This window comes from Hermetia illucens, chromosome 1, assembly GCF_905115235.1.
Source record: "Hermetia illucens chromosome 1, iHerIll2.2.curated.20191125, whole genome shotgun sequence".
In the NCBI taxonomy this organism is placed as follows: domain Eukaryota; kingdom Metazoa; phylum Arthropoda; class Insecta; order Diptera; family Stratiomyidae; genus Hermetia; species Hermetia illucens.
Genome location: NC_051849.1, coordinates 211,390,209 through 211,416,741, shown reverse-complemented (window position 1 = coordinate 211,416,741; position 26,533 = coordinate 211,390,209). Strand labels below are relative to the sequence as shown.

General features: G+C 42.7%; 1 protein-coding gene across 1 annotated transcript in view; it reads right to left on the bottom strand.

Annotated features, from left to right (window-relative positions):
* Nucleotides 1–26,533, bottom strand: part of LOC119647110 (protein peste-like) — an 86,001-nt gene that overhangs the window by 23,162 nt on the left and 36,306 nt on the right. Inside the window, exon 2 of the mRNA XM_038047888.1 lies at nucleotides 172–340. Within this exon, the coding sequence (XP_037903816.1) occupies nucleotides 172–294 (123 nt within the window). The 5' untranslated portion in view covers nucleotides 295–340. The remainder of the gene's footprint in view (nucleotides 1–171; nucleotides 341–26,533) is intronic.

Genomic DNA, 26,533 nt, shown 5'->3' with positions numbered 1-26,533 from the left:
TTTTAATTAAAATAAATTCCCGTGAATTGTGCATTTGAGCGACATGAAAGGGAGGAATTCAAGATATCAGGGAGGGCTTTGGAAATATAATGACAGCATCATATTTTTCATAATATTTGCGTAATAAATGATATGGATATTATGGAAGCAATGGAAAACAAATATTCTTACCTTCGCCATCATCGAGTCGAATATGTCTGACCAGAATATAACGCATATTAGTCCCGATATCGATAGTATTATTCCGACAGTCGCAAGGGCACATGGTTTGCTGCATATGTCTCTGATATGCATTTCACTGTCAATATCCTACTGAATTTTTATAATTTGGAATATTGCCCTGAAATTAAAGAAACAATAGAATTATTATTATGAACAATTATTCGATGAACTTCTATGAAATTCTAAATTATTCATACATTACAAAACGAAACCTTTTGCATCAACATAGGTTACAAGATCGCTTAAAGCTAATCCATTCCTTTGATACATGTGTAAATAGGAAGACTTCTACTTGAATTGGAACTCCCAAATTATCTAAAATTGCAAAGAAGAAAGCTGGGCCAGGAACCAGTGTCTCCAAAATCAAAGAAGTTTGGTGCCTGCAGAATTTAGTTATACCAAATTTCGCATAATATTGTTAGCTACACGTTTTTATGCCTTAAGGGGGTCATCCCGTATTTGGGTCCGAGGAATCGGTTTTTTGCATTAATCAATGTATCTAGATAAAATGTATTTGGGCAAAGTGATTTTTCGATATTCCGTAAATTGTTTATATCTTCGTCTAGTTCTTCGCAAAAAAATTCAAAAAAAAGGGAAAGAAAAATGGCCTTCACACGGGATCATCCCCTTAAGCCTTTACAGTTTCAGACTACTCTATGCGGTCTGGTTTAAAGTACATATGTAGAAACACACAATTCTGCATATGCATTCTATATTGCCGGGGATTCCTAACGAGTTTTTTTGTTATCTAGTCCACACCCCCACACTATCAAAACTCTTTTGTTTCGTTTTAATTAGACAGAATCATCCCAGTGATTGCATTAACTCGCAAAATTATTAAATTACTAATAATGATAAGATAATTGTAAAATAATAATGACAGGAATAAAACTACTAACAATAAAGATAAAAATGGAAAATAATAAAATGACAATAATGATAGTCTGCCGCAACCGCTAATTCAGACAAAATATGATAAAATAGCAGTAAAATAATAATACGGAAGCTAAATTAATAATAGTAAAGATAAAAAAATAAACGGGGCATCGTAAATCTGAATGTGGTTTTGTTGATCACTTCTCGTGGAGGCAGCCATGACGCAACAACCGGTATCCGGTCTAGGCCTGTCTTAATAAGGAACTCCAGACATCTCGGTTTTGCGCCGAGGTCCATCAATTCAATATCCCTAAAAGCTGTCTGGCATCCTGACCTACGCCACCGCTCCATCTTAGGCATGGTCTGCCTCGTCTTCTTTTTCTACTATTGATATTGCCCTTATAGACTTTCCGGGCCGGATCATCATCATCCATACGGATTAAGTGACTCGCCCACCGTAACCTATTGAACCGAATTTTATCCACAACCTGACGGTCATGGTGTCGCTCATAGATTTCGTCGTTATGTAAGCTACGGAATCGCCCATCCTCATGTAGGGTGCCAACAATTCTTCGGAGGGTTTTTCTCTCGAACGCGACCAAGAGTTCGCAATTCTTCTTGCTAAGAACCCAAGTCTCCGAGGAATACATGAGGACTGGCAAGATCATTGTCTTGTACACTAAGAGCTTTGACCCTATGGTGAGACGTTTCGAGCGGAACAGTTTTTGTAAGCTGAAATAGGCTCTGTTAGCTGACAACAATCAAAAGTAGTATTCTCCTATCGTTATTCTTCCCGTTTGACCAGTGGGATTCGATGTTGTCGGTTGGTTGGTTTTCGGTTCTGATGTTGCCACCATATACTTTGTCTTGCCTTCATTGATGTGCAGCCCAAGATCTCGCGCCGCCGGCTCGATCTGGATGAAGGCAGTTTGTACATTTTGGGTGGTTCTTCCCATGATGTCGATATCATCAGCATAGGCCAGTAGTTGGGTGGACTTAAAGAGGATCGTACCCGTCGCATTTACCTCAGCATCACGGATCACTTTCTCGAAGTCCAGGTTAAAGAGGACGCATGATAGGGCATCCCCTTGTCGTAGACCGTTGTTGATGTCGAATGGTCTTGAGAGTGATCCTGCTGCTTTTATCTGGCCTCGCACATTGGTCAGGGTCAGCCTAGTCAGTCTTATTAATTTCGTCGGGATACCGAATTCTCTCATGGCTGTGTACAGTTTTACCCTGGCTATGCTATCATAGGCGGCTTTAAATTCGATGAATAGATGGTGCAACTGTTGTCCATATTCCAACAGTTTTTCAATCGCTTGCCGCACAGAGAAAATCTGATCTGTTGCTGATTTGCCTGGAGTGAAGCCTCTTTAGTATGAGCCAATGATGTTCTGGGCGTATGGGGCTATCCAGCCTAGCAAGATAGCGGAGAATATTTTATAGATGGTACTCAGCAACGTGATACCTTTATAATTGCTGCACTGTGTGATATCTCCCTTTTTATGTATGAGACAGATAATGACTCGTTTCCAATCGTCAGGCATTGGATCGCGATCCCATACCTTGAGCACAAGTTGATGAACAACTTGGTGTAACTGGTCGCCTTCATATCTAAAAAAATGCAAGACCATATAATGAGGAGAGAAAAAATCTGCAGCACGGGTATAACTACCGGAGGCGTCTAACTTGCTGATAAGCTCGGGGTCCGGCAATCGAAAGCGCGGTGTCGAAATCACTAAATGTAAGATAGTCCTTCGTCTAGCCGCTGCGATGATCTGTAACGTTGCTCGTGTTCAATCCTTAAACAAAATTTAATTCTGCTGGCTTAGGCCTGAATCAGTCAATTTTCGTCTCTAATATAATTTATATTCGTATCATATTTACTCTTAGAGCACTTGATTCACCTTCCCCCTCCCCCCAAATTAGGGCGAAAGGTCTAACGGTGATCCTTCGTCATAATTTGGTCACATTCGAATCCTCTTTCACCGAGAAGCAAATTCCGGGTATATACGTAGAGATAATTCAACGCACCATGGTGCAACTAACTGTCACTTAATCTACCGCTGTCAATTGTTACTGGAAGTGAATGCTTTAAAAGAGCGAAACTGTCTAAACTGGGGAGACATACACATATATATGGTTGCCATTTACCTCTTGGTGGAGTATAGTAAAAGTGAACATCCTTCCAAACCACTTATTTCCCCACCGATTGCATTACTCCCATCCCCAACAAGAACCTTGACCCCCTTAATCTTGATAGTTACAGGTCTATCTCCATCTTATCTTCTTTCGCCAAGAATTTTCGAGCGAACCTTTAAATCCTCCATTGACGAGCACTATGACTCCAACAACACTCTTCCCGAATCTTAATTCGCCAACCTAACTAAACACCGTGTTGAACCCACACTTCTTATCCTCAAGAGTGATAGCGTTCTCGTTATCAATCGCTGGACACCCAGTCTGTCTCCCAAGCCTAAGGAAAGCTTTGGACTCCATATGGCAATACGGACTCACTTTCAAGTTTTCGGAGATCCTCAATTTCCATCCGCACCCCTGTATGCTAATTCTTAGCTTAGTAGATGGGTGGAAATCCCTAGCTAATATCCAACACCATGTTTCCCTGGCGGTTCCCCTGGTTTCTACCAGGATTAAGTCCTGTATCCTATTCTAAAATACAAAATCCATACTCCTAAAAAATTAAGCTGTTTTGATATAAACAGGATTTTCTAGTCCGGTAGCTCCCCAACCTAAATAGAAAGACTCCACCTAAAAGAGAGCAGAGTCCTTCACCACTGCGCCAACATTTTCAAAAACGAAAACCACTCCAAATACATCTCCAACCTGATCCTTTACGAACCCTGCCAAACCCCATGCATTGGCGCCTTTCTTGCACGTCATTTTCTCACCTCTCTGATCAAATATTAATTCGAACCCAATCCACTTTTTTTCAAGGCCATGCAATTACTTCGACTCCCAATTTTTTAAGCCTTCCCATCATTAGCGTCCATCTTAGATTCTAATCCCCATTCCTCTTCCGCATGCTACCCATCCTACCCCCTTCCTATTTCTTTTCCCGTGCCATCTTTTTAATGCTTTATTGTCACACGCAGTTTTCCCAGAAATGGGTATACCTACTGAACCCCTATCCATGCGGTGAATAACATTAGTGCACGTTGAAGTTTAGGGGGTCCGAATACACCTAAAAAGGGGCTGCACAATTTTTTTCATCATATATAGTCACGTAGGGTATGGGTAGGTATGGGATAGGTCTCGTTTAGTACTTTCCAAAGCAGGTATTATAATAGTTTTGACATTGGTTCCAATAGGAAGAAGTACAGGGGTCGAAAATGAGTCAATTACTTCAAGGACACGTTTTCAGAAACTACCCAACCGAAAAAATCTAAAAAAAAGTTGTGGTGTCAACATCACATTGAATTTATTATCGGGTATATTCATTTTATATCCAAACCTTTAATACTTGAAGCGCCGAGCTTCCGCTTTCGGACTTGTCTAAAGATGCTCAACGCATCTGGAGATGTGCCTGTATTCGTAGGCCAAGTAGGTGGGAACAAAAACCTCCACCCGTGGATAAAAATTGGCTATGGGAGGGATACCCAGAAATAAAGCCAAACATGGAAAAGAAGAAAAAAAATTAAAATTTGGAAAACCAGCACCGGCGGTTTTTGGGAGTGGGCAAACGGAATCCAGGCCGTTGATATCCAACGACTGCAGTGGCCCAGTAGTGGGAACCTTGGCTACTCTGGCATCAAATGCTACAAGCCCATTGGAGGGGGGTAGAACTAGTTCCATTGGTGGGCTCGTTCAGAAGAGGGTCAATTTTTCACAGGTCACACCCAAAGGCACCTGAAAATCAAAATGATACTCTCAAGGGGGAGAGTGCAGCGGAACAGATGAAGGAGGAAACAATGCTGATTAACTACCTTAGCGACACAAGGTGCAGCGACCAATCGGGGGCACTAGGTAATATAATCTTGGAACTTTGCATTCATAAAGAAACGCAGGAATATCTCCCAAAATATAAAGGTCATGATGAAAGGGGTGTGAAGGCATCGGGGGAAAAAGTAAACCAGGCAACATAAATGGCGCCCACCCAAAACTCGGGAGCCGAAAAACCGGGGAAGACGCTGTGCGAATGGTTGAGCAAGTTAACTGGCCAGCAAACTTCTAAGAGGAAGAGGGTACAACTCCCAAAAAACTGGAGCAGTGAAGGAGGACAATTCAAGCTGCTGGCGACACTCATGTACCCGCAATTCCGGGGAGAGGATGTGGGCCCCCCAAGGAGGATGTGGAAGCATGGACAAAGGTGGTGGCTCGGGAAAAGAGAATTAAGAGGAGAATACGACCGGAGATTATTATGACTTCCAAACGAGGTGAAGGGTCATACGCTGACATTCTCAAGAGAGTGAAAGCAGACCCAGTACTTGGCAGTTTGGGGGATAATGTTAGCCGTATTGGACGATCTCAGAAAGAAGACCTTATGTTGAAACTCAAGAAGTCAAGTTGAAAAGTCCTTGGGACAGGAAGAAAAAATCAGGGCAAGCACACGGAGATCACTATAGTCTGCAAGGATATAGTGGGGTCACCACCAAGAAGGAGTTTCGCGAGGCTTTGGAAAAGGAGCTCGACCTTATTGGACTTCAAGGGTCAGCAGCAAATATATTACGAAAAGCTTAGGGTGTAACACAAACCGTCATTATCAGTTTACCAGTGGAGGGAGGTAGGATCGTCCGAGCCTAAATGCTTGGCACTTAGTGCTAGTATTAGGTAAAATCCGGCATCTTTTGAGTTTACGACAACTCAAGAATACAAATAGTCGTTGTCGCGACAATCCAATTGAATCAGGGCACATTAGACCACTTCCTTCAAGATAGTAAGGCTTGTTTCACACATATCTGGATCCATTCGACTCAGTTTATTTTCGGTCGCAACCTAAAAGAAACCAAACTGAATGAAACCCTTTCCCCTTTCGGGGGATTCATTTTTATTAATTCATTCATTAATATTCACCCACTGTGAGGTCAAAACCTAAACTGAACCATGCGTGTGTGAAAGCCTTGATTGCTTTTTGTTCTCTGCACACGAATTCGAACTGTATTAAAACCTGATAAAACCTATTCGTGTCGTGGAAGCAGTCAGTTCTATACGGTTTCGATTAGGTGCCGAATAGATGCTGTTCCGCACTTGTCTGTGGGGTGAGCCTAACCGTGCACTACAGGACCACGGTATCCAATAGGAGGCAACATGGTCAACATCACGCTTGCCTGTGATTATTACCCTGACTTGACACCAGTGAGAGTTGAACCGTGCCCTTGTGCTACGAAGGCCTAGTGCTCTAATCATTAAGCCATCTGGGCGCCTTTCTTCCACCCTGATGAAAACTCGTGGCGGTCACTTCCGCTTAAAAATTTTTGGTCTCTCAATGTGGGTTTTTTTGGTATCACCATGGTCAAGTTTGAATTTTCAATCCAGCGAAAACTTCCGGTTGGTTTCCTAACTTGTTTCAAATAATTTTCTAGACGAAGAATATCCAAAATTTTCCAGAGTCCGAGAAAGTCTGCTGATTCCTAAAATTGTTTTCCAATTCTAGTAAATCTGCCATTCCTTTGAATAATATTTACATCCACATGTACCTATGCAATGCAGATTTGAGCAAATATATGTAATGATTCCAAAAACTCCACCAAAAACCATTCGGAACAATGCAAATTGGGAAGTAAATATACGAGTACACACTCTTATGGGCGCCGACGACCCCATTTTAATCCAAATCTGAATGTATTAAAATCTGTTTGTTCCAAAGTCGGAGGCTAATGTAATTCAATCTTGTTTTGACTGCTTACTGTTCCCAAGTGAAAAGTTCAGCAAACATGGGCATAATCAAAAGATAGAGTAACTGATTATAAAACACAAAACCTAATTAGAAATCTTATCTTCCTGGATTAGTCTGCAGCGGCTAGCGCGATACAAAGGCAAGGTTTCCGCTTTTAATATCAAGCATTTCTTTTCTCCCTTCCCATTCAATACTTTTGTACTTCTGTTCTATACATTTACAATTTCATGCCATATCAAAAACTACTTGAACTTTGGCTCCTTCCTACGGAAAATATTGATAATTTTAGAAAAGGGTATGTGAAAATCCACGAATCTTATTTTCCACTGATAAGATACTGATAAGCACTGAGTGCACAGTTTAATTCATAAGAAATTTGAGTGCATAAATGAGGAGTGTTTGGAATTTACGAAAAATATATTTGGGTTAACCTTACGACTTCTGTAATTTACATAAATTAATATTTTAGCCAAATACTGAGACGACCCCTAATTTGAGTTGAAGATGGAACGCCTTATCTAATAGCGAATGAATGTACATAGATAAGTAATGCCTCTGATTGTGTTTTAAAAATTGTGGTTAATATATGATGTTGCTTTTCGCATTCAAGTACTCTGTTAATCATATGCTCTGCGACTACCATAAATAAGTATAAAACTTCAAAATCCACTTAGTTAGATTCCGTTATCACATTGAAATCTACAAACTTTGATTCATATCTAACGAGACATACTTCATCAAATTTATCTTTTGTAGCGTGTAGAAATCATCAGATTCAACTCCCAGCACGTTCTCTGAAATTGTTTGGAGACGGAAAAGTCTTGCACACGATCGACCACGACGAGAGTTGCGCGAGCCAAATTCCGCGCATAAGGGCTAGTGTTAGTGCCGTGTATGGCAACTGTCTTCTCACTTTCCAGCAGAAACTAAAGGCAGAACTTCCTTAAAGATTCATTTCGGATTAATGGTAATGAATCATAATGGAACCACTGAGCGAATGATGCTTCAAAATTACTCTATGGGAAATTTGGTGAAAGCAAACACGTGCAAAATTTTCGGCAATAGATCCATGTTTGCTTTGGTAGGAAGTGAGGGGCAAATGAGCAGATGCATCCAAGAGCAATCTTTAGAATGCATCCGTTCTCTGCTGGTATAAGATAAAGAAACATATAAAGGAAAAACCACAGTTAGATACTAGACAGCTACCTCACCACTCCCCCTTGCCCCTCAAGGGGGGAAATCAGTGCGAGTACACACGATTTCAAATTGTTTTGCCCTTGAGCATGAGGGAGATGTACCGAAAACCCGATCAGCTGTGTTTGACATACCGCCCGGACTTGCCAATGTATTGGTGAGATTGGCAAGTTTTTGCTTATGTATAAGTGAATACGTGAAACAACTTTTTGCTATATGGGTGAACACGCCGTAGTACCAGAATAGCAGAAGCTCACCGATCTCTCTCTTACCAATACGATTTGACGAAGACTATGCCTTTTCCTTGTTTAGCGTCTCTGATGTGTGCAGATAAGCTTCTGCAAGCACATTTGCAAGTGGGGTCATTTTTGTAAGGGTACTGCCTATAGTAGATCTACTGTGGGAAAAACCATCTAGGCGACATCGATATACCGACACACTAACACCATTTTCCTCGTCCCTACCCAAAAGGTGCACAATACGATTCCGTGCCCTTTTGCCACCAAAGTTTCTCCTCCTGTGTATAGTCTTCTTGACCTGCACCTAAGTTTAGTTCTCCACCATAATTTTGCTGTTACTATGTTTTTATGTATTACGAGGGTCATTTGAAAAGTCCGTGCAAAACCAGAGAGATGGTACGACTGGCACGTATCGAAGCCACATTTAGTTAATCGCACATCTTGAAAGAACACACACGTCTTTCTGTCAGATCGGTCTATTTCTTTATGTTTGGCATTCGTTTGAATCGAGGAAGTCGAGTGATTTTCAAAAAATGGACGAAACAGATGTTCGTGTGGTGATAAAACATTACTTTGTGAAAGGCAAGACACCTCAGAAGACTAACGAGAGGCCAGATAAACATTATGGCGACTCTGCACCTTCGACTAGAACAGTTTATAAGTGGTTTCAACATTTTTGGAGCGACCATATGGGCACAAGTGACACTGAACGTTCTGAACGTCCTATTGAGGTTATTACTGAAGAAATCATTGATAAAATCTGTGATATGTTGATGGATGGCAGAGCACTCACTGAAAGTGCATGAGATTGCTAGTGTTATGAGCATCTCCAATGAACGGGTACATAATATTTTTTATAAACATTTGGACATGAGCCGCAAGATGGGTGCTGCGATTGCTCACGATTGACCAAAAACGAAGTCGTGTAAAGTGTTGCAAGGACGGCTTAAGCGTTGTTTCGTCACTGTGAAGGAAATTTGGAGCCGCCAGTACATTACCGAGACCAAGGAACAATCTAAACAATGGGTTAACAAGTTGGAATCTGCGCCAGAAGAGGGTTCCTTCCTTCGGCCGGAAAGATTATGGCGACTGTCTTTTGGTATTCGCAAGGAATAATCCTCATCGACTATCTGGAAAAGGATGCAACTATTAGAGGTGCATATTATTCATTGTTATTGCATCGTTTGAAAACCGATCTTCAAGAAAAACGCCCACCATTGGCCCACGAATAAAGTCTGAGCAGTCTTGGTCGCAAAATTAATGGAAATAAGGTTCCAACTTGTTACAGTGCGTTGGACAAAGTGTATAAGCCTAAAAGGAGACTATGTCGGAAACTAAAAAGAAAGTTTACCCCAAGTAATTAAGTAGCTTTTAAATTTTCTGCGGTGTGGAAGCAGCCAAAGTTAGCACTACTGCTTAAGGCTGCTAAACCTCCAGGTGAGCCAACCTCCTATAAACCTATATGTCTTCTGGACACTGTGTGGAAAATGTTAGAGCGAATAATCTACAATAGATTATTCCGGGTTGTTGAGAGCGAAGGATGCCTCTCATATAGGCAGTATACGTTCCATAAAGCCAGATTAACCATTGATGCCATCAAATTGGTTACTGACTTGGCCAAGGATGGAATTCACGGAAGGGATAGCACCAGCAAAATATTGCGTGGTGGTGACCCTTGACGTCGAGAAATGCATTGAAGTCAGACAATTAGAAACTAATGTGGGAATCTCTGGCGAAGATTGGTATTTTCACCTATCTCGTAGCTATCAGCAACAGCGGAAGGAGTACTTTATCTTCGCGGATATCCGACAGGGCTCTGTACTGGGCCCACTGTTGTGGAACGTCATGTACAACGATGTTCTTAATCTTCCGGTTCTGGAGGAAACCACGATGGTGGGTTACGCCGACAACATAGCACTGGTTGTAGTCGGAACGGATTTCGAATATACTGAGTTATAATCATGCGAAGTGATCATTGCTATTATGGGTTGGCTAGAGAGTTCTGGTCTAAAGCTTGCGGAGGAAAAGACTGGAATGGTTTTCATCACCAAGGATAGTAAAAGAAATTAGGCCGGTATTCAGATTGGAAATCATATCATCATTTGTAAGCCTGCCATCAAATACTTAGAAGCGATGATAGACGCAAAGCTTAGTTATAATCAACACGTGCATTATGTTTGCGAAAGAACATGCACTGACAAAGATGATGCCGAGTGAGGAAGGGCCGCGGTGTGCATGTAACCAGGGTGGTGAGCGGCGTTGGTTATCTCGGGAATGATGCCAATGGATATCCTGGCAAATGAGATGACGAACATATAAAACATCAGGTCCATCTCCCCTTTATCACAAATGAAGAGCGCGGAAGGGAGAGATTTGCAAATAGATGGCAGGAGTGTTGAGAACATTTGGGAGAGAATTGATAGACATACATCAACGAGTGGTTGGAGGGACAACATGGTGGGATTAATTCTAATCTTGCCGAGTTTACTCACGGGGCATGAAGGATATCGTGCACATCTGTACAGGTGTAAAGTGGATACCTCACCCGGTTGCTCAAATTGTGATGGAGCCCCAGAGAACCCAGAGCACATTAGCGCTGGCGTGTCCAGGCCAATATGTTTTGAAGATTTCCACCTCCTCAAAAAAAAGACAGACAGTAAACCGATTTTATCAAGGTTTTGTTTTACACAAAATCTTATAAAGCAAGTACAGAAGTCACGTCTTATGCTTTACAGACGAGGCATCTTGACGTCGTTGTTGTTTTTAAATTACGTGAAGTGTTTAGAGTGAGCTAAGCCTAAATTTCATAGGTAGTTATTATTCTGTTTTTTAGGAGTTTTCTTTTGGCTAGTATTTAAGGCATGTCCGTTGTTAAGTCTATGCATTTTAGCCGTTTACTCCTCTTCATTACAGTAAATAGTTTCCATATACCTAGCCAATTTGAGGCCTGAGAAATGGGGGAGGGGGCAAGTTGGAGGAGAATACAGACACAGGATGAAAAAGCTAAAGCAGAAGTGAAGCAGCATCTAATGGGTTGCTTCTATAGGGCCTACAAATAAGTTCTGTCGGTTTTTTCTTTAAATTTGAAGCTTTATTGTGAAAAATTGGTTATACATTCATTATTCAAAGTATTGCCCATCGCTAGCCACAACTTTCTTCCATCTTTCAGACAATTCATAGATACCATCGCGCCAAAAATTGGCCTGTTTGGCCGCTATCCACTCATCGAGCCATTTTTTGAGTTCGTCGTAATTGGAGAAGTGCTGGTCAGCCAAGCCATGCTGCATCGACCGGAACAAATGGTAATCAGAAGGAGCAATGTCTGGAGAGTACAGCGGGTGGGGTAGGACTTCCCATTTCAACGTTTCTAGAGCATTGTCATGTTGCAAAATAACTTTATCATGCCTTTGCTGGTATTGCGGCCGTCTTTTCTTGAGTTCGAGGCTCAAACGCATCATTTGACGTCGGTAGAGTTTGCCCGTGACCGTTTCGTTTGGTTTTGGCAGCTCATAGTATACCACACCCAGCTGGTCCCACCATATACACGGCATGATCTTCTCACCATGAATATTCGTTTTGGCCGTCGATGATGAGGCATGGCCGGGGTATCCCCACGTTGCCCGACGCTTGGGATTATCGTAATGGATCCACTTTTCATCGCCAGTAACTATTCGATGCAGAAAACCCTTCCTTTCTTGTCGTTGGAGCAGATGTTCGCACGTGAAAAAACGGCGTTCGACGTCTCTTGGCTTCAGTTCATACGGAACCCAACTTCCGACCTTTCGGATCATTCCCGTTGCTTCCCGGCTTGCTGAGTGACTCCCAAGTGTTTTTTCAAGTTCTTCTTCCGTTTGCGATAGATCTTGGTCGAGCAATGCCTCTAATTCTTCATCTTCAAAAATTGTTGGCCGTCCGGCGCGCTCTTCGTCTTCCAAGTCAAAATTGCCACTTTTAAACCGTCCAAACCACCTCTGACACATTCGTTCAGATAGAGCATGGTCACCATAAACTTCCACCAAAATGCGATGACTTTCGGTTGCTTTTTTCTTCATATTGAAATAATGAAGTAGAACTCCCCGCAAAAACACATTATTTGGTACAAAATTGGCCATTTTCGTTGATGAAAAAAGTATTGTTGTTTACACTTCAATTAAATAATTTATACTGACGTTTGTGCCTATTGACAGTAGCTTTCCGATGAATGTTTGGAAATGTGGATCAATGGAATAAAAAACAAGCTACGCCATCTATTGTGAAAACCGACAGAACTTATTTGTAGGCCTAATACCTTGGACGAAACCATTTGCTATCTTTTTTGAATACTTGGATACTAAACCTAAAACGAGGGTTCTGTCGACCAAAAACAGACTGAGGTTAGTAGCCCTCCTTTTAATCCCCTCCGATATTAAGTTGGTGTGGACTTAGGATTCCTCATATCCCAAAAAAAGAAAAACTTATTCGGAGGAGCAGTCCGTATTCGTACCTTTCCATATCCCCATTTCCTGAAAGCCTTGTGATGATACAATGCTTCTGCTTCCCTGGCAACCGCAGTGGTGCAATTTTTTTTGCCATGGCGAGCACCCTTTCTCGATCTTTTTCCCAGTAACGAACGTCGCGCTAATTACCATTCATAGTAATCAAGAGATTTTTCGGCTCCTTGCATTCATCGATTCAAGTTTCAGTATTTAGTCAAGTGTTACGGCATCTCGGCCAGAGTTTAGTATAGTTGTCCTTCGTAAATATCCTTCTCCTCTCTAGCGGAAATCTTCATTGGTATGTGATGTTTCTCAATCAGGAGCGGAATTTCGCAACTAAAATTCTGTCAAAAACCGACTGGTAGATCATAAGAGTGCATCTTGCTGTAGTTATCAGCCATAATCCGACACTGGATCCGCGTCTGCTACTTCTAGACTTTCCAGAGGAACAAAACCAAGATACCATAATAGGGAAAGAAGTACCCTTCAGAGTGCAACCATCTTACTGCTTAGGCTCAAAATGTGCAGTGTATATCGTATGGGTATGGAGGATGAAGGGGGAAGTATACCGATGAAAACTAGTTTCGGTTATGCCTATAAAAAGCTATGAAACTTCAAAGTGGGGATGTTTTCCGATTATTAATAAACTTATTGGTACAGAAATTGTCTACGTGATTTGGGAGGCGATGAACATGAAGGGAGAATTGCTAATAATATGAAAATAGCTCCATTTTGAGCTGCCACGAGTTAGAGAGGAAGGAACCTTCCTCTTCCCTTGGATACCCTCTCCACCTTTCCTCCTCCAGTGATGGTGATGAAAAATCAGACTTTACCATGATGATATCAAAATACTCCCCCTTGAAGGCTACCCGATTTTCGACGTTGGAAAGAGGGAACTTATAACTACTCTCTTCATAGCATTTTAATCTTCTCGGAGAGGTTTGTTAAAAATTAAACCCTGCATAATGCAGAAACATAAAAATAGTTCCATTTTGAAACGCCGCAACTTTTAAACGGAGGAGGGAGAGGCTTCGAATTCCTTCAATGGGATTAGAGAGAGGGACTTCCTCTTTTTCCAACATATCCTTCCCGGGTCCCCGAGATCACTCGGAATTTAAACTTTGCCATGATGAAAATATTTGTTTACTTCTTTTTCTTTACCTCTTGTTCCGTTAACAAGCAGGGTCGGCTCGTCCTGATCGGTTGCACCATTTTGTTCCATCAAAGGCCTGATTTAGATGCAGTTGGCCCAATGTGCCAATCCACGGTTGTTTCGCCCGGCCTTTTGGTCGCTAATCATCGACTTCAATGCGCAGACCAATCTGGACGATTAGTGCGAACTACGTGACCATACCATCGAGGAAGCCCCTCTCTCAATTTTTCCACAATCGGTGCAAAAGTTTAAACAATCATTTGGCATTTTTAAGGAACCAACCTAAGGGGATGAACTCTAAAGCCCAAAAATTCAACGATACACGTGGAGTCGAAAATCTCACAACATAAATACAGCGCCTGAGACAAGGGATCCCACAGAGGGTGGCAATCTTGTTCGGAATTTCCTTCCTCAGCTGATAACGGGACGGGATCTTTGGGTTCTCATTATGCCTTAGAACTGATTCATATATCAATAAATATAAATATTGTTTGTTAAGAATAGAGGAAGCCATGAGTCCGCATTCAACTTGATCGCGGAGTCGACCAATTAGGAAGAGACTTTCTCTGGCGGACTCAGGGCTATTTTTAACAAAAAGGACTTCATCTTGAGCCGATTTAGGCCAAAACTTGTATGCGATTTTTAAGTTGAATATAATTCGTACCCATGGCGTGTTGACGAATTAATATAAGCGAGCAAACAGCTCTGAACCACTTCAGTTACGCTGCTCCCAGGGCAGAGGTGAGGCCGTGTCTGATGAGTCGCCTGAATTTAAATATTGCAAAAGTACATCTTTTATGTGTCCTTCTCACTCATTTGTCGAGTGTAGGCCATCCACATAGTCCCTTCTTTCTCATTTTAATGTATACATGGTGTATGGATGTTCCAGGGAACAATTCCCATAAAATTGATATATTTTTGAATCCGTCACGCAACACGTAATAGATACCATCCGCGTGTGACAATAAACCAGAAAGTATCGAATAAACAAGATTCCAACAAAGGTATTTGAGCATCCGGTGAGGCTGTTGATGCCTCTTCATAAATGAAGGCTTGAAATGCACAATGCGGCCAACGAGCAGAGATGGAAATGAAGCCCGCACTACCCCCGATGCAAACTTCCTACATTCATATCTATCTGGCTAATGTTAATGAAATAATTGAGTTCAGTGGTGAAGTGTAATCTTGACTTGTACGGGGGCAAAAGAACACGCCGATGAAAAGGAACAAAGCAGATGAAGAGGCTGCGAGCCATTCTTCCTACATTTCTGATTCAGATACTTCAATTGACCTCTTGTTAAGATGATTTTCGCATTTAATTGAGTGGACGACAGGCTCGAGATGTCTTCGTTGTGAATGGCTGCAGCAAATGAGGTTGATAGCGACCAATTATATATATCTGAGCATAAAGACTGCAATGATTTGTTCGGAATTTTGAAATTTATATCACATATCATCAATATTTGATGCTGATGCAACTGGGCGATCTTCGTTTTGATCTTTAAATTGTGTTAGGAGACTTGAGCAGCCTCGAAATTCGATGAATTCTCACCATAAATCACAGGTCAAATTATTAAAATTTATTCATAATGAATAAAAATCACCTTAAACTTTGGGAAATGAGTTCATATTTTTTAAATGATCCTTTTTCACCTGGTGCCGGAAAAATCAAAATATTTTATCGTTCACACTAAATTCAAGCCAATTAATACGCTCCAAAAAAGAGAAAAGGGATAATAGGGGAGCCAGATAATTTTTACTCTGAGCCCGGCATTTCTCTCTATGGGCTCCGAAACAAATAATCTGGTATGAGCTCCTGATGCGATTTTACCCCTCATGGCTCATCATCATCAACGGCACAAGAACCGGTATCCGGTCTAAGCTTGCCTGAATAAGGAACTCCAGACATCCCGGTTTTGCGCCGAGGTCCACCAATTCGATATCTCTAAAATCTGTCTGGCGTCCCGACCTACGCCATCGTTCCATCTCAGGTAGGGTCTGTCTCGTCTTCTTTTTCTACCATAGATATTGCCCTTCTAGACTTTTCGGGTACCACTCATGGGAGGTGTGAAAAATTCAGGGGTTGCAACAGGATCTGGCATGAGCACCTTTCGTAAAGGGAAGTCCCTTTTCGTAATCGACCCTCATCCCTTGACGTTGGAAGGCCGTATCGGTGAATCTCGCGTTCTTAGTTGGTGGCACTGTCGGTAATATGTTTTGGACTTAGGTTTTGAAGTATTTCTTACTCTTTGTACCAAGCATATTTTACAAGGCCTTCTGAGTGCATATTCAACCATTTCTTCAAGTCTGACGCTCAAATTACTGACATCTTCTCTTTAAGTGTCTTATCTCGTCCAAATAAACAGCTACGAGGGATGACCCAAAAAAAAACGGGAATTTCGTCATAACTTCTTTATTTCTCAATATTTTTACACCAAATTTTGATCACCTTCAAAGTATTTGCCTTCGACTACAACGCTTAAGCCTTCTAGCGATTTTTGTGTCACCTTCGCCACAGTGGCAAAACGCTTTCCTTTCATATTCCTTTTGAGTCGTATCCATAGCATCACGATTCATCACCAGTAATCACCTTGGAAAAAAATTCAGGGTCCCCTTCGAGCTGATTTTCATACTCAAAACATGCCTCCCTTTGCTCATCTGTAAGAAGGAGCGGGACGAATCTGGTTGCAATCCTTCTCATGTGCAAATCTTCGGATAAAATTCTCTGAATTCAACTCCATGACATTCCCGACATCTCACAGAGTTGATCAATGGTTCGGCAACGGTTTTCACGAAAAAGAACATTGTTTTTGTTCACATTTTCATCAGTTCTTAACGTTTGGGGGGCGTCCTGAACAAAGTCGGTCTTCAATAGACATTTCTCCATTTTTAAATCGTGAAAACCAATTGTAAACTCTGATTTTACTTAAGGCAGCATCCCCATAAGCAGTCTTAAGCATTACAATAGCTTCCGCGGCCGATTTCCCCAACAGGAAACAAAATCTTACAGCCGTGCGTTGTTCTCGACATTACGTTTTCGCCGAAATGTAAAAAGTTGTTTTACAAAAAAAAATCTCACAGGCGAACCGATGCACTCACAGCGACACAACTTCGCACACTGACGCAAGTGGCGTAACACTAACGGTTCCCCCATTCTCCCTGCCCACACCAGCGTAATTCCCGAAACTTATGGGTCCCCCTCGTATAATCTCTTTACGTTGATTCGAAATGGGAAGCGTTGGTTTAAAATGGGAAGGAAGGGAGACTCGCCAATAGAAGGATAGTATCGCTTTATCTAATTCACGGTCGGTTTTGAGCGAGGCAGCTATTTCATCCATTTTGCGACTTGCACTGTCAACATTCTGGGTTTGTGGGATAACTGTGCTCTCGTGATTGACATTAGTCAATACGGATGCTTTTTGGAACTTCACCCTCTCTTGATTGAACATAGTCAATTCAAATGTTCACTTAGAGTATCCCCTTCATATATTTGCATTACTTATGGCGCCCAACGTGGGGTCAGTCTAAGAAAACTATACACAGGAGGAGCAACTTCAGCGGCAAAGGAGAACGAGATCTTATTGTGCACCTTTTGAGTAGGGACGAAGTAGGTAAGTGGTATTGGTGTGCCGATGTGTCTATGATGGTTTTCTTGTGTGTATTTCTTCATCTTACCCTGGCAGGAAACGGATGCATCCAAAAAACTGATCTTGGATGCAACTACTTATTTCCTCCTCACTTCTTAGGAGAGCAAACATGGATCTATTACCGAGAACCACCGAACTTACCATAGAGACATTTTGAAGTATCATCTATTTGGGTATTCCATTAAGATCCATTACCATTAATCCGAAATGAATCTTGAAGCAAGCGCTGCCTATTGTTATGACAGATACTGCCACATGCTCGTAGTAATCCGAAGCCATGTGCTTGCAACGACGTGGGTGCACATCAATGTACTGCTTCATATACACGGCACTAACAGTGGCCGCGGAATTTGCCTTAAGCAACTCTCGGCGCAGTCAAACGAGTGCAATACTTTTCCGTCTCCATAAAATTTCTAAGAATATGCTGGGAGTTGAATCTCTTGTGTATAGTGTTCTTGGGTCAGATCTTCATTAAGTTGTAAAATAAGGAACCTATGAAAGACAACTTATTTCATTATAAGCTTCATTGTTGTTTTGCTAGATAGAAGTGTCGTTATTGTCTAAACTTTATTCCTGGCTAGGCTGCACTTGTCTTCATCATCTTCTAAGTTTTGGATTACATGCCTTGTCTTTTCCCTATGAAGCAAACGCTCCTCTTCTCTATTCCCATACCTTTTTGTAGGCTAGAGTTCTCCTTCTCTTTTCTTGTCTTGGCTTGGGGCTTGTATAGTGTTTAAGGCTACATAATGAAAGGTATTGTCATTCAAGCTTCCTCTTCCTATGTACAAAATCACAATCTTGTGTTTCAGTCATTTGAGAAGCTTATACATTTCTTCTTCATCGCCAGAAAGAAGAGAAGAATAAATTTAAGCTGTTGATGGGAACATGGATTCAGTTATCTTATGCTGTGCTTATTCTGCCCCCAATGGTTCATATTCATTCTATTCTCTTAGTCCAAACGGGGAAGATTGAATCTTATCTCTTTATCTTGTAAGGTATTTACCTCCAGGCTAAAGGGGATTAGTGGGTAAACAAAACATTTTTGTGTGGATTTGCGATTGTATGAATAATGAAGCACAAAATTTGCGAAATTAATTCACTCACCTTGGGATTTTTCGCTACGAAGACACTAATAGCCACACTGTAAGTATTTTTTGTAAAGGTGTACTTTTCAGGAAGGGAAATGTGTTTAAGGATTGCAGTTGATCTAGTAGTCTACCAAACAAGGGACCAGTTTTTATGAGATTTTATGTACTAGGGTTCAATTCTATATTAAATCTTCATTGGTAGAAGCAGTTGATCATATCCATCCAGGATGTGAATTATATTGTTGAAAGCCCCCAGCTGGCAGTATACCTGTGTCCTAATTAGTAGACTTCAGAAAGCCTCTCAGTGAAGAGCGAACCGCGAATGACCACTACACGTCGGGACACACTGGGAGTCCCCGGAGCCGCCGACAGTTCTCTGTCGACGTCGATGGGGTGATGTGAACCTAGCTCTGCCAAGGTGGTAGCTGTGAAGTGGAGCACGAGCCAGCACCTTCGGGACCCTGGTTGGGTAGTGTATATTGAACCGTTGTTTGTAGACCGCATTATACGGAACGTGAGTTCCGGGATCAACTAAGCGTAGGTTTGGCCTGAGGGAACTGGGGTAGGGGTGGTATCCCCGCGGGTACACTCTTTTCTGACAATTGCAGCTGGCTTCCCTGCACATTGGTGAAATTTCCATGGACAATAATCATAATAGGGCAAAAAATCGACAAAATATCAGGGGAGGAAATGCTGACTGCATTTGGGCGCAGCACAAAAATACCTCGCTAACCGCAGAAACCAGCAAAAGAGGCAGTGAGGGCTGAAATCCCCGATGTGATACCGGAACGCCCAAATAAAGGGAAGCCTTACCAAGTTACGCGACTGACAGTGCGGGGACGGCAACTCCAATACCCGGTAGTGCCCCTGTTCCGAAAAAAAAACGCTAGTTCTGAGCAGGTGGACTTGGACACGAATCGATTGCAAGTGCAGTCGACCGTCCTAGCTAGAACCGAGGAGGGAAGGCTCATCAGGAAATGCGGGGTAGTAGTGAAGCGTATGCGGTCGGCAACGTTCCTGAAGAAGAACGTCAACAAAGGTGTCGAAAACGGGCTAATGGAACTGGAAGAACTACTGGACCGCATTTCCTTTTACGGCGAACGTAGAGTATAGCGGAAGAGGCGTGGAAAGCAGAAACAGCTGCACTTCTCGCTGAAAACACTGTAAGCGCCAATCGGATCGCAGATAGATGATAGAGCAACTTCCTTCAAACTATAATACAATTTTTATTTTTCAAAGCTTTTGGTAGCTTGAAGGTACTGATGAAGGGGGTGAGTTGCTCTCGAAATATATATCATATCTACATTGAAAAATAAAAATTGTAGTTTGGAGGAAGCTACTGGTCTATCAACTTTAGGCTAGACTACAAATAGCAGACAATATCTAATCCCTCATTGCAAAGCAACTGGAGAGAAAGCGAAAAGAGGAAGACGTGCCTGAAGAAGCCTCCTTCCGAATAGTTTCCAGGGTCCAAAAAAGAAAGGCAAAGATAAAAGGAAACAACTGGCTACGCCGCCAGAGACCTATCTGTCCAAAGACAAGGAGGCTACAAACCAAAAGCCAGTAGTAGAAAAGACGAGGAAACGAAGAAGGACTAGGTCGTCGGCTCTGCTTTCTTAGTGAAATCCGAATGGGAGCAGAAGTGTCTTCCATACGAAACACGAAAGGTGGTGAAGTCCTCATCAAACGAGGCCCGAAGACAACTAGCAAGAGTACGTTCTGCGGAGCGGTCAAGAGGTTACTTAGGAAGCAGGCTGTCGTTCCTAATCTAGAGTCTACGTGCTCTCTAGAAGCCTGAGGTCTTGACTGCCTCACATGAAAGGTCGAAGTGAAGAAGGCCATAAAACGTGAATATCCAGAGGTAACCAAAGCCCAAATAGGTATCACCTCTGTTAATGTTCGAGGCCAAAAACGAAGTAGAAGTCCCCGAGCAATATGTGAGGAAATTCCTTAGCAACGGGAAAATCAAAACTGGATGGGTAGTACTCAGGGTACGAATGCGGATAATCCCCATCAAGCACTACAACTGACTGGATTATGGACACACGTCTGCAACTTGTAAGAAACCGGATAGGTGGTGCGTCTGATGAGAGCGTCGTATACACTGTGGGTTCAGGACGGTATCCAATCTGTAGGGCGGAACAAGAAAGGGCTAAGGCACGACTAGCATGATCCCCATCCTACAAATTAACATGCACCGTAGTGCAACCGCTCACCAGCTGCTACCGCAGTTCGCTGCGGAGGTAAATGCAGATCTAGTGTTAATCAGCGAGCAATACCGAAACAAGGACCCGGCTTCACGGCATCTCGTCCTATCGGGCACTGCTGCGATCTGGGCTCGGGAAGACTTTCGACTTCGTGGGTTTGTCTGGATTCGGTGTTTAATGATAACGTTTTTTAGGGTTTACCTCATGCCGAATGAGACACCGCCGTTTCGAGCACGGAGGGGTGAATCTTGGTAGGCAGTGATTTTAATGCTAGGGCGCTTGAATGGGACATGCCTCTCACCCGTGACGAGCCTTCTATGCACTGGGGGATGGGAGAAATCGCCGACCTATGAAGGGAGGTATGCGCCATAAAGGCAGAGTATAGATCAGCAAAAGGGAGACTCCCGAGTGCGATAAATAAAAACAAAGTTCGCAGTTGGCAAAACCTGGTCAACGAAGTGAATGAGGACCCGTGGGGAGTTGGCTATAAGCTTATCATCCGGAAAATCGGGACTCTACGGAAGCCCTGCATCCTAAGTACTGACCAGATGGACCGCTTTTGACGGATATTATTCATCAGGCATCCTGTACAGGTTGATGTCAATAGCGTGGAAAGCGAAGAGAATTGCCCCTTTTCACAAAAAGAAAGCTCGAAGAAGCGATTCTAACCATGAAAAACAAGAAAGCGGTAGGTTCTAATGGCATCCCGGTGTAAGTTTACAAACCGGTGTTACGTCAATGGCCAGCTTTGCTGAAGGAGGGCACTTTTTCTTGTCGCTGGAAGGTAACGAGACTCGCGCTGATCAGCAAGGGAAAAGGAGACCCGGAGATGCCGTCTGCATACCGACGGGAAAGCGCTCGAAAAGCTAATCAGGAGTAGACTCACTCAGATATGTCTTTAATTCTGTATGATGGACAGATATGCTAGGCACATTAGAAAACTCTTTCTGGGTGCCAAGCTATCTCTTGCGGATATTGAGGGATTATCTGAAAGACCGCTTCCTGCTCTATGAAATGCTAGAGTGCCAGAGGAGGAGATCCTAGAGGCAGACTTCTGGAATGCTTCCTACGAAAATCTACTAAGACTCGATATGCCAGAAGAGTCGCGCCTGGTCGGTTATACAGTTGTTGCCGGACGCAGAGTTGAACAAGCGCAAAGCAGACTTGGACATATTGATGCAACGGGCAAATGGATGGCAGACTGCTCATGGTTTCAGTTTTGCCCTGAAAAAACCGAAGTAGTCATCTTGACCAGAAAGAGAATCCCGACCTTGTGTTTCATATCGATAGGCGAGTTGACTATAGAATCAAAACCAGCTGTTCAAGGCCTTGGTTTATTGCTCGACTCGAAGATGAGCTTCTTCTAGCAAATCAAAGCAGCAGCGAACAGAACTGCCACTGGGGTTTCACCTTGAGTCGGCTAATGGTGAATGTTGAGGGCCATATATCTACTAGGAGACGTCTTTTTATGGAAGTAACGTAGTCCGTTCTGCTCTTTGGTGCGGAGGTACGGGCTAATGCCCTTGACATGGAGGTGCATCGTATACGCCTTGTTCAAGCGCAGAGACGGGGAGCTTTGCGGATGGCGTCTGCTTATCACACTGTCTCAGAACCGACCGTGATAGTGAGATTGATTACTTCCTTACCCAACTTCTAAGTTCTTCTAAGGTTTTCAGTCTTACCTCCACAATATTAGGAAGGTTCGATCTCCTGACTGTGTGTTCTGCAATGGACTGGCGGACGACGCTGAATACACCTTTTCCTCTTGTGAATGGTCGGATGGCTGTCGCCATCAGCTTTATGCAGACACAGGGGCGCTCTCTGCAAACAACATTGTCAGAGAGATGCTGAGGAGCGCTGGCAGCCCGAAGTAATGTGTCAAACGGTTCCAGGCTAGTTCTCTGATGATAGGGAGATATTTAGTTGGTACTCCGACTCCGTATGGATGAAGGAGAGAAAACCTTCAACAAAATTTGGATGGAAAATATTTTATTGATTTTAATTGTAATTATTACTATTTTCTCACAACTTTGCAAATATATTTATTGCAGTTATTTTCAGAATAGCCGGTTGACATAATTGGAAGCATAAGTAAGTCAGGGTTTTTTGAATGTTTATCGTTATAAGATATTCTCCACTATCTTGCTAGGCCGGATAGCCCCATACGCCCAGAACATCATTGGCCCATACCAAAGAGGCTTCACTCCAGGCAAATCAGCAACAGATCAGATTTTCTCTCTGCGGCAGGCGATGGAAAAACTGTAGGAATATGGACAACAGTTGCTCCATCTATTCATCGACTTTAAAGCCGCCTATGATAGCATAGCCAGGGTAAAACTGTACACGGCCATGAGAGAATTCGGTATCCCGACGAAATTAATAAGACTGACTAGGCTGACCCTGACCAATGTGCGAGGCCAGATAAAAGCAGCAGGATCACTCTCAAGACCATTCGACATCAACAACGGTCTACGACAAGGGGATGCGCTATCGTGCGTCCTCTTTAACCTGGCCCTCGAGAAGGTGATCCGTGATGCTGAAGTGAATGCAAGAGGTACGATCCTCTTCAAGTCCACCCAACTACTGGCCTATGCTGACGATATCGACATCATGGGAAGAACCACCCGAGACGTTCAAACTGCCTTCATCCAGATCGAGCAGGCGGCGCGAGATCTTGGGCTGCACATCAATGAAGGCAAGACAAAATACATGGTGGCAACGTCAGCACCGAAGACGAATCAACCAACAACATCAAACCGCACTGGTCAAACACAAGCACGAACAAGAATAAGGATAGGAGAATACAACTTTGAGACCGTTGACAATTTCTCCTATCTAGGGTCGAAAATCACAACCGATAACAACTACGATGATGAAATCCGCGCACGGTTGTTGTCAGCCAACAGAGCCTACTTCAGCTTACAAAGACTGTTCCGCTCGAAACGTCTCACCATAGGGTCAAAGCTCTTACTGTACAAGACTATGATCTTGCCAGTCCTCATGTATTCCTCGGAAACTTGGGTTCTTAGCAAGAAAAATTGCGAACTCTTGGCCGCGTTCGAGAGAAGAATCCTCCGAAGAATTTTTGGCCACCTACATGAGGATGGACGATTCCGTAGCCTACACAATGACGAAATCTATGAGCGATACCATGACCGTCCGGTTGTGGATAAAATCCGGCTCAATAGGTTACGGTGGGCGGGTCACTTAATCCGTATGGATGAAGATGATCCCACCCGGAAAGTCTATAAGGGCAATATCTATGGTAGGAAAAGAAGACGAGGCAGACCCTGCCTAAGATGGAGCGATGGCGTGGGCCAGGACGCCAGACAGCTTTTAGGGATATCGAATTGGTGGAACTCGGCGCAAAACCGGGATGTCTGGAGTTCCTTATTAAGGCAGGCCTAGACCGGATACCGGTTGTTGCGCCGTTGATGATGATGATCGTTACAAACTAGGCGTGTTAGAAACGACATTACAGTGCTATTTAAAAATGCATGAGGTGCATGCATTTGGGTGGACAATATCCCTCCAAAGCGTGAAAAGTAAGCAACCATGACAATATATGCCAATATTTACCATTTTTAGAGTTCACGCACTGTTGATCAGAAACACTGAGTACCCATAGAACGTTGATTTTGCGTTCTCCTCCATAATTAGCATAGCATATTTCCGATGTTGACCATATGCGTGCTAATTTAGTAGTTCCCGGTGGTACTAACCCAAGCGCCTTCGTATCGGATAGTACGACACAACGTGGTTCGTATTCAATTCACACTGTTTCTACTATTTGCCATTCTTATGAGTCTTATTAATATTCATTTGAAAATCGCTTGGATTAGAAGAGCTATCAAAAGCTCCCACCAGCTGAGGTGAACAAACGCCTCAAATGCTATGGTTCAATGTCAGAAGCATAATAGTTTGTAAGCTGGCTCATATGGCTGAGTATCTTTGATACGGTTTGGGAGCAGTTATGAAATGAAATCGAATGTTTGTTTGGGTTTTGGATTCCAGCATTGAATAATAATCCGCCATCAACAGTATGCTTGATAGAGAATTGTAAGTGTTAAAAAAATGATGTTTGGAAACGCGTGTCTTAAGATTAGATAGCGCTCTCAGCGCTTGCAACGTAATATAATTTTCCATATTTGAAGTTTGATGGCGACGGAAATTTCTTAAGTTACTTCATTCCAACAAATGTTGAAATTATACCTAACTTAACCCTTCAAAACAGATCACCTACACTCAATTGCATTTCTAAATACACCCAATGACTACCCATTCGTCTTTCTCAATTGATCTAATCTGAAAAGCCTTGAACTCTCTTAGATATTGGTACAATAAAATGGTCAAAAATGCAACCAGCTTTTTTCGACACTCTTCAGACATCATGTTGCATGAATATATTATTTCCCCTTCAATTGGGATAACCAAACACTCAGATTGCAATTAATGATTTTTCACAGATAGAATATCTATAAAGAGAACCGAAACCGATGCAGACACTAATATTCGATGGCATTCAACTTCACGAAAGGACTCTTCACTTGATTGTCTCGAGTATCTTTTCAGATGAATCTGCCTTGAAATCACACTCAAGAACAGGAGTTAACGCCCAATTAAACTACTTGTTTATTTACCATTGAATGCAATTTTCATCAAAATTACCATTAGAAGACTGAGGTCATCATAACAACTTTTTCTAACTTTGTGATGTTACCCCACGGTAGAGATTTTGGCTCCGAGAGTCATTCAATAATTGTAGAGGCAAAATGGTATAAAAAGAATACACATCTTTTTTTACGAATTGAATCTTTTCCACTTTACAATAAAATCCCCATCAATATTGAGGTATTTGCCCCCATTAGCGCCAGGTGCCGTTCATTGCCTTTATTAGCCGGATAATGCTCAGAACCATAGAGTGCAAAAGGGCAGACGACATTGCGATAAATTTTGGATTTGAGACGTCCATCGATAGTTCGATCACAAAGAATGCCAGTTGTGGAAAGCCACTTTATCCGAGTTTCACTGACGCACAAAACATTTCATAGCCCAGTTCTCCATTGCCAGATAGTATTGATCCGAGATAAGTCGGTCAGTTCTGGACAGGGTGCTGCTACTGATATTATAGTAAAAGTGCCTGTTTTGTTTATTTTATTATGAACCTCGGACCGTGTTGCATGAGGCGATCATTCCTCCATTCCTTTGCCATGAAACGCCAGGAAAACATCATCTGCATAGAGCAGTGTGCAGAGCGCTGGACGTTGGATGTTTCGTGTGACAGTGTCCATAACGAGAACAAAGAGGAGTGGCGAACGCTTAGACGCTAAGCAACCTATGCGAATAGCGAAAAAGCCGCGACGGGGAATCGAAACACTTATAGCGAAACCAGACGTCGCCGGAGCCACTTACGGGGGGGGGCCGCTGGCGGATGGTTATTCGGCTACCGACTAACTGGCGCCGATGGTGTCTGTCCTGTACGGCAAGGGGGAGCAGGACGATATATCCTGTGCTTTGATTTATCTTAAGTGGTTATTGGGTACCACATCATAGCATGCGAAGACCAATTCTTCAAGAA